Genomic DNA, 9,451 nt, shown 5'->3' with positions numbered 1-9,451 from the left:
TATTTAACAATATTTTTACCGAAAGTGTAAAAAGGGACCGTATGAAATTTTCACTTAAAACTATTATCATTAGTAATCTTTCCTCGATTATATTTTTTGCTTTTCCTATAATGATTGTTAAATTAATTAATTATGATAATAATGTCAAGCGAAAATTTCAAAAGGTGTCTTGAAACATTCGGTAAAAATAGTATTAATATACATACTGTTGTAATATGGATATGCACGAAGTATTTAGAGTGTACGATCTATTTATTTGGATCTTTCGATTAAAAATATTCGATTTCCGTAAACTATTATTCTGCATTTAAGATGCATAGAAATCGCTGCAGTTAATGCTCTCCTTCTTTTGAGCAGCTTATCGCTTGCAAACTACTCGATCTCGTTCGAACTACTCGGTTCTTTTAAGTTAAATACCCAACTCAGTTCGTTTATTAACTGAGTGTCATTCGGTTTAATTTTCCGAGTATTTTGTCCAAATCCAACAGAACACACTGTCAATTATAGAATTTCGAAATGAAAGATCGATCGATTTGTTAATGTACATCGGATCGGATGAGTAGACTGCGGATTTTACACACTTGTAAAAAAAATTAGGTGTGCAAAAAACATAAAGCCTGCATGCAATGTATAAAATTCAATAGAATATGAATAGTATAACGTACATCAATATTTTCGAACAATAATATAGCTTTGAATCCAGATTTCCAAATTATAAATTGACTTGACAAATGTTTTGGATAAAAATCCGCAGCCTGTCGATAAGAATTTTCTATACTCTAAAAGTCAGAAATGACAATATTGATTTACATTAATATACAATATATTATAGGTGACTGGAATTGGAATGCCATTATGGTACTGTCAATATTAAAACCTAACCTCCGTATATAATATTTATGGGATATGATTTAATAAGAGACAAGCAATGTAACATGATAGGTCGTATGTATATGCCTAGATTTGTATGTCTATCTATGTACAAGATGTTCGAAAATATTACCTCAACATTGCACTCTGTTAAAATCAATGTATGCTGTAACTGTAACAGCCCGGGGGGAGGGGGGGATTGCGAACGTTCACCTTTTATTTCGTTTAAGTATTGTAAACTATCGTTCTATATTCACGTTTCAGTCTTACGCGAACCAGACTGGTCTCACTGTCAAATGCATCGCTTGCCAGCTGCTCTTTTTACACGAGGGGAGGTCGCCGAACCCACGTAATTACACAACAATCGCCAATGATAAGATTAGAATATTTTCTTATTACACGTTATTTATAAACGAAACTCGCGGCGTTACACGAAATAAACAAATTTATCTGTGAACACAGATAACCGGTTCCCGATATGTAAAAGTCGACAAAACTCGTTAAATCCTAATGTTTCCAATTAACCCACAATCGATTTTCAATATATTTACACATACGATAGGTGTAACTGTTAAATAAACTCTGTCCTTTGAGTAATTAGATCGCTTAACATTACTATATTTAATCGTATTGCATTGCGAAGATGAATATCATAGATAATATTCTTTGTTTTTCATTAAATAAAAATAATACTATGTACGATCAATTATGAGTTAATTTTCCATCCATTCAATAACATCGTATGTTAATGATTAATAGGTACGCGTCACCGATCTCAGCATGTCTTACATATGTACCGAGAACTTAATATACAAAGATGAAGCTGTAACGCACTGGTGGACAATTCATCGTCAGAGGAAATTTGGCTAGCGAATTGTTCACCAATGTCGCAGTGTATGCGTATTCATTACCCTTTTGGCACTGCTAAAAAGCCCGATCGTTGGTAACAAAATACTAAATTTACTCGACCCTCCACTTGCTCTGCAAAATTATGTTTCTGAACGATGGCATAAGGCAAATCATGCAATTCTGATTAGGCCTTGAATATCGCCGCGATACTTAATCCACGTACTTATTATCACAGTTTTATGTTACTAATCGAAACTAATTTTTATCGAGTTCAAAGGATTCAATTGTTTAAGAACGGAAATCATTATAGATTCGACGTCAGAGCAAGTGAAAGGAATTTTTGTATAAAACGAGACATTATTTAAGTAAAATATTACGTATAAATCAGAGCGTGCATCTCGAATAACCATCGTTCTCCTAGAAACAATTCAATAGTTGTCGGTTACAAATTACCTTTTTTAAACAACTAATTCAGTCTTTGATGGCTCAATAGCGGAACACTGAAATGACAACTAAAAACCGGAAAGACATTTTATAGACAATACAAATATAAGACGTAGGGGTCGCGATGTTAAATACTGAAACACTTAACTATGTAACTGCAGTCTGTACACATTGCGGAGAACTGGTTTAGACAAGATGCACCGGGTTTTATTAAATATTTTCAACATATAAATAACGTAATGATCACACGTCCACTATTATGTACACATACCTCAAGCGATTTTGAGGTTGTACGTGGCGCCATCTAGCATTCGCGGTCGGAACGATAAATGGCGCCAACCTCAAAATCGTTTGAGGTCCCGTGTACACAGGATGCAATACTTATTTCAAAGCTAGGTGAATGTAAGACTTCGAAAGTCGCTGTAAAATAAACCGATCGCCTTAAATATTTTATGTCGTACAAATGCAAAATAATTACAGTAGCTTGTATAATCCGTGCAAGAAGGTTCTAATAAATTCCTCATAGCTTCCAATCAGTTAACTCGACTGTCTCTACCAGGTACGTTTGTATAAAATTGTTGAGTCATCTTCTTTGTAACAATTCACATATGATACGACTTCGTAGATAAAAATTATCCATTGAATATTCATTTGGCTAGTATTTCATTCATTTTGTTATGTTGAATAATCGCTGCACGATCGCTGACGTCAATGAGGAACGCAACTATTCAAAGAAAGAAAAATTTACATATTATCCTTAGTGATGCGAGAAAGAAATAAAAAAATTCCCATATTCACGTCTTCGTCATTAATACTGTACATATAGATAAGCATTTGTTAATTGCGTTTTAGTTAAGGTTTATACAAAATTCGATTGATCGAACACATAACGAACTAAGTTAATTATAAAATATAAGCGGTATTAATGATTTATGTAAATAGTTATGACACAATGGTACGCGATACGTTAGTTGCCGTTCCTCATTGATGTACGCGTGAAAAATATGATACAGAAAAATGGTTGTGCAATTTAACTAAAGCTATAATACACGTAGATTAACTACATACTAGATTCCTTAGTGGTGATAGTCTCGTTGGTATTATCAACTCGTATCAACGTCGACGAATTTAAAACAAGCGTCCTACTCAATGTAGCAACTCTTTCCATTACACAAGAAGCTGAGAGACGCGCTTCGGCATCGTGATCCCAACATTCTTCCATTGTATCACAAATTGATTGAAGTCCCTGGAAAAATGATAACGCAAATGTTAGAGCTGTGGAAGAACCTGAAAATCGACAATAATAATAAAAATAATTCTCATTTTCTCTTTTTCCATTCTTAGTTCGTTCTTTGTTAAGTTTCTCGTCCCGATCCGACCCGACATTTCCGGGTTCTCGCACACCTCTAGCAAATATAAATACACGAACACATCATACGTTTTAAAATAATCAAGTGGCCTTACACTTACAGGATGTTTTCGCCACGTTTCCAGAATGATTGGCCTCTCCTTTTTGTGCACAACACTTTCTTGCATGTCTTCTAAAGTAGGATGTAAACCCACTTCATCCTCAAATGGTAATCTATACTCGCCAATCGGTCCCTAAAATAAAGGAGGAACGCGGATTGTGTTGGTCTTCAATTTAATGAATCTAATGCTATATAGAGTAAAACTAATAAATTACGTCTTGCACAGTGCATCTCGATGCCAATTCCCAAAGCACCAGACCGCAAGCATACATATCGATTCGTAAAAACGAGTCTCTTGTAAAATTAATCGCTCCCTCCAAAACTTCTGGAGCCATGTACCTTCTTGTTCCAACCTGTAAAATGACATATTTATTTATTTGTTTGTTTATTTATTAAACGGACTTTTATATACACGTGAATATACAATCCTGCTCAAAAGTACGGAGCATTCACGTTTGGACAAAACAAATATTTTGACACACACACACAGATGTTTCTTTCAAATATTACATTTATATAAATATTACAATGTATTAACATGTTTTATAATTGAATTTAGTACAATTTGACAAATATAGTATAACAAAAAAGAAAACGATAAAACAAGGAGCAGTGGAATGCACGACAAGCAAATTGTACTAAGTCGTTTACAAGTTAAACAAACTTTGGAGCCGATTTTCAAGAAAACGGAACTCCGGATAAAAAAATATTATACCAAAATATTTTTTTCTTTTTTAACGAACAATTATCCCCTGCCCGGTTGTACTACGATTTCCGGCCCACCCTGTATATCAAACTTTGTATTTTGAGCATACCTGTCCGTGAGTATCTCCGCAAGGCTTCCCGGGATGAAATATTAGCGCTAGACCAAAATCGGCTATACAGGCACTCATATCGGCTTTAAGTAAAACGTTCTTCGACTTAAAATCTCTATGAGCCACAGCAGGTTTATACCCGTGGACCTTATTGGCTGGAATTTCTTCGTGCAAGTGCATCAAGCCTCTAACCGAATAGAAGAAAACAATTATAATCACACGAATATGTACATACAAATACTTGTTTAAAACTCGTATCGAAAGATTACCTTGCCATGGACTCTGCTATTCTACACATCTCGGGCCATGTTACAACATTTGCCTTCAAATAGTCGCACAACGAACCCTTTTCGTGGTACGCGGTGATTAACCAGAATTCGGTTTGTAAATTATCTCCCCTTTTCTCAACGCCTATAAACCGCAATATATCCTCGTGATCCATATGCGCGAGTTTGAATATCTCCTGTTCTGTCTGCCAAGACTGTTTGTCTTGTATCGGGAATACTTTTACGGCAACGATTTCATTCTTTAGCTGCGCTTTCCAAACAGCTCCGAAACGGCCACGAGCTTTTATTTCGAGCAACTGTATGGGACGTAATCCCAAATTAGGGGATGGCTGTGGCAACGGCAAAGGCTCCAACGTTGGTACCTGCAACAACCATTTCATGTGACACGCATAAAATAAAAAACTTGACAATATCGTACTAAAACAAAAGATATATAATGTTTAGTAATTAAGCGATCTGTACATATGCCTTCCAAACCTCGTTGAAATATCCCGACTTTCGTCGTCGGTAACACCAGTATAGAAATGGTACAATGATAGCAAGTAAGAGTATAGGTATCGATATTGACAATACGAGGGTGATTATTTGTTGCTCTGTGTTTGGAACTGGTTCTAATTCTGAAACAAATGTTAAATGGTCAACGTTTTAAAGAGCATGTACTCTCATTAATATTTGGACACACTTCCAAATAGAGTAACTTTTTTAATATTAGATCGAACAACATATTCATATAAAATAATTATTAAGAAATTGTTATCACATAGATTCAAACATATAATATTACATAATGAATAAAAATAGTAAACTTTTTGGTCGTAACACTAAAAATAAATTTTTTGAGAGTTGAGGTTCCAAAGATTTTTAAAGTATCGATAATAAATCAAGTTTGGCGATCCCTGCTGTATATTAACAGTTCATTCAGATGTAAGATAATACCATGAATAACAGAAGGTTGTATAGGTTTAGAAGAAGAAGTTGGGTGAGGCTCCCATGTGAAATTTTGATTGCACATATTGCCATCGCAGCAACAGAAAAATAATTCCTTTTTCCTTTCTGCACTGTTCTCAATGCAATGTGGCCTGTCGTAGCAGTCATTGCTATCCAGGAAACATCCCTGAAATGTATAACTCGATCATAATACAATTCCTGGAGGGTGAAACACATTGCAGTACAGAAAACAACTTTCTCTGACCTTTAATTTAATGATAGACTTCTTCGTAGCATTATCAATTTGCCACAAGACGTAACAGTGATTTCTTTTGCCTGGGTCATGTGGCCCACACTCCTCTTTTCCTGAACATTCTTGTTGGGATTCTGTACACATAGTCTCATTGTAAAACTCACATACTGAGGAACCCTTGACATCGTGTCCGAATGTAGGTCCTACAAAATAACCATTGGTTTACATAAATTTTACGTAAATTTTACAGGCTGAAGATGAACAAATTACATCACAGACATTTAGATAATTTCCTTTAACTTTCATTTCGCATGTACATAACAACAAAGAAAAATGTCAATTGTATATTTAGGTGAATATTGTTTGATCGAATAGACAACAGAATATATAGGATAATGAATCGTGTTTATAAACATAGAACGATATCGTTTTATAAAGCATAAATTGAGTAACATTTCGAAATACATTCGGCGAGGAAATGGTACAATCCATGAAAGATACCGTGTCAGTGGTAATTTCAAGCTGCGGATGCGAGCATTAAACGGAAGAATATAATAGAACGCGCAATTACCTAACAATCCTAGGATGAGATATGGCAGTATCATCACACACGCGGACATCGTGAATGATTCGTAAAAGCATACCAGAAAATTTTCAAGTCTAAACGCACGGTGTTCGCGACGTGACTAAAGCGCCGGATTTCGGTGCGCAAGGTCCGGGATTCGCGCTCAACCCTCGCATTTGGGTTATTCGTACGCGATCCGTACCATCGCCGCGTGTACGTTTCGCAAATGCGGTGGCACTAGGGCACACCGTGTGTAACGACCGTGAAAGTCGATGCGCCGCGATAAATTAAAAAGAAAACAACGAAATCAAATTGAGTCTATTAGCTATTAAGCAAATTGTAGTAATTCGTCCACCACCGACACATCTCTCTTCCTCTCCCCTCCCCTTCTGGTGGAACGCACACACCATGAATCTAAAGTCATTTTTTTCACCATCGGAACATCACGATTCCGGAGCACTTTTTAACTAATACAATTGCTCGACAGGACGAACGGTCCAGCTCAATGACCCGGGAAGTACATTCGACGTGATACGGTTCGGAAATATTGATAAAAATCAAGTAAGTTTGTCGCCTCGCGAAGATACATGTCAGACGCACGGAAAGATAGATCATAAACCAATGAATCGCGTTAGACTGACCACGCTAATGGAAAATTGATAGGCCCAGTTGGATTATTGTTATCGCGTAAACAATATACAATCAATGATTGGATGTCTTAAATTTCACTTATTATGTAGTACAATGAACAATATGAAGAATATGAAGATGACAAAAATTAAAAACTGATTAACATCATTCGGTGAACACAAATGCTGTGTTTGCCGCAACTGTACCGACTGATTTGCCAAACATATCGATCGGTCACATTCCGCAAGCTGCTCTTTCGTTAGCTATTCGTTGTTCTCAGTACATTTATTTGTCAATGACTGATGCGCGGATTTCGACTAAACAGAAAGTCAGAAACAGCTTAACAGAAGAGAAGCCCGAGAAGGAAGCGATAGGGTGGCAAATGCTACTGTCAACTACCGTTTCCCTCTGACCGATCCGAGGCAGCCAAAAGCTACGCTCAGCAACCCGGCATCGATGATTCCGGCGACAAACGTCAGTACGGTCAGTACAGGTCCGTAATAATACGTTCCTCTTGCGGCGAATTTTAAAGGTTAGGCCAGAGGTGGCACAGTAATCTGATAACCGTATCGGAACCGGAGTATTTTTATGAAGTGTCAGAGTGTTTAATAATTTCCTCGAAATTGTACGAAGTTTCACGAAGATACAACGGCCTTAAATAACAAGCAATTATGGCAACGTCTGGTTCTGATAAGAAGCCGCGAGTAATCATTTTAGGAGGTAAAAACGTATTTTGTTTCGCACAATATTGAAGCGGAAGCGATGAACTAAAAAAAAAATGTTATCTCTGAAACAGGATGCGGTTTTATAGGACGTAATCTCGTAGAATATCTTTTGGATAACGATCTCGTGTCTTTTGTACGAGTCGTGGACAAAGTACCACCACAAACCGCTTGGCTTAACTCTGTACACCAGAAACTATTCGAACACCCCTTGCTAGAATTTAAAAGCGCTAATTTAATCAATTCAGGTAACATGCGATGATCATTTTATTCGTTTCATTGTTTAACTTACATGGTTAATTTTTGGTTTCCACATTTTAGTATCTTGTCAAAATGCTTTTTTATCCGATGATCCAATCGATTTTGTGATCAATTGTGCTGGAGAAACGAAAAGTGGTCAAACGGATCCTGTTTACAAAGAAGGGATTTATAAGTTGAGTATGAATTGTGCTCAACAAGCTGCCAAATTACAGGTCGATCGTTACGTAGAAATATCTGCTGGCAATTTTAGTACCTCCGATAAAGTATGTTCGCTTCACCGTTTTCATACCAAACAATTTATCACGAAAACGATAAATCTACTTTTCATTGCAGCATCCTCTCAAAGAGGAACAGATCGGTGAACCATGGACGTTCGTTGCAAAATATAAGTTACAAGTTGAAAATGATATAAAAAATATACCTAATTTAAAGTACACGATACTCAGACCAGCTACGGTGTATGGTTGTGGTGACAGGAATGGATTAGGTAATATTAGCTGGCTTTGTTATATTACGACGTTTCGAAAGTGTATTATGTGTATACGTATTTTTATTTCTTTTGTAGCTCCTCGTTTAGTAGTGGGAGCAGTTTACAAACATTTGGGAGAAATGATGAAATTACTTTGGGGACCAGATCTTCACATGAACACCGTTCATGTGAGGGATGTTGCCAGGGCTATCTGGCACGTTGTGAACAGACCAGACGCTATAGGTCAAACGTATAACGTTGTCGACATAGGTGATTCCACTCAAGGATCGATCAGTGCTATAGTTTCAGAATTATTTAACATCAACCATGATTATTGGGGCACTGCACTTTCTAAACTAGCCAAAGTATGAAGAAAACCTCTTTTGTTTTCGTGTATTTATTATTTACGATTTTGTTAAGTTTCATATACGTTGACCAAACATTTTGTATTCTAGACAGATATGAGTTCCATCGTTGAAGAGGTAAATGATAAACATATGGGACCTTGGGCAGAAGCTTGTAATAAGGATGGCGTGGAGAATAGTCCCCTCTCTCCTTACATTGATCAAGAACTCCTTTATAACAAACATTTATATTTGCAAACAGGAAAACTAGAAAGCACTGGTTTTATTCATCAATATCCAAAACTTACGAAAGATGCTTTGAAGGAGGTAATAAGCAGTGGTTGGAGTAATTAATAAAGGTGTGCGAGAATTTGAAAATGTCGGGTCGGGTTCTCGAAAATTTCAGGATTCCCGAAAATTCTCGAGTATATTCGTGTTTTTCGATTATACCAGGAAACCCGAAATTTTTAAATCCTGTAAAAGATTCTCATGTTTATGTTTATCAGATTATTGGATTAACAAGAAGGTAATTTCGATTTTCACAAG

The 9,451-nt window shown here is 36.4% G+C and overlaps 2 protein-coding genes across 7 annotated transcripts in view; one reads left to right on the top strand and one right to left on the bottom strand.

The window, feature by feature from the left end:
- Positions 1-655: 655 nt before the first annotated feature.
- Positions 656-9,451, bottom strand: part of put (activin A receptor type 2 punt) — a 17,571-nt gene continuing 8,775 nt past the window's right edge. The window contains exons 1-10 of one of the 6 annotated variants that reach the window (XM_018030117.2): positions 6,486-7,110; positions 5,927-6,117; positions 5,671-5,848; positions 5,197-5,351; positions 4,717-5,096; positions 4,448-4,634; positions 3,848-3,985; positions 3,628-3,765; positions 3,232-3,409; positions 656-2,887 (exon numbers count right to left, since the gene is read on the bottom strand). In XM_018030117.2, coding sequence (XP_017885606.1) covers positions 2,811-2,887; positions 3,232-3,409; positions 3,628-3,765; positions 3,848-3,985; positions 4,448-4,634; positions 4,717-5,096; positions 5,197-5,351; positions 5,671-5,848; positions 5,927-6,117; positions 6,486-6,534 — 1,671 coding nt within the window. In that variant the 5' untranslated portion in view covers positions 6,535-7,110 and the 3' untranslated portion in view covers positions 656-2,810. The other 5 variants (XM_018030121.2, XM_018030120.2, XM_026816383.1 and 2 more) reach the window with 5 other exon arrangements.
- Positions 7,396-9,451, top strand: part of LOC108628246 (uncharacterized) — a 3,869-nt gene continuing 1,813 nt past the window's right edge. The window contains exons 1-6 of the mRNA XM_018030017.2: positions 7,396-7,829; positions 7,906-8,079; positions 8,153-8,355; positions 8,426-8,579; positions 8,658-8,926; positions 9,017-9,232. Coding sequence (XP_017885506.1) covers positions 7,781-7,829; positions 7,906-8,079; positions 8,153-8,355; positions 8,426-8,579; positions 8,658-8,926; positions 9,017-9,232 — 1,065 coding nt within the window. The 5' untranslated portion in view covers positions 7,396-7,780. The remainder of the gene's footprint in view (positions 7,830-7,905; positions 8,080-8,152; positions 8,356-8,425; positions 8,580-8,657; positions 8,927-9,016; positions 9,233-9,451) is intronic.

This window comes from Ceratina calcarata, unplaced genomic scaffold, assembly GCF_001652005.2.
Source record: "Ceratina calcarata isolate Rehan_Ccalc_2016 unplaced genomic scaffold, ASM165200v1 scaffold514.2, whole genome shotgun sequence".
Classification (NCBI taxonomy): domain Eukaryota; kingdom Metazoa; phylum Arthropoda; class Insecta; order Hymenoptera; family Apidae; genus Ceratina; species Ceratina calcarata.
Note: the sequence above shows the minus strand (reverse complement) of the source record. Positions and strands in the feature narration are given on the sequence as shown.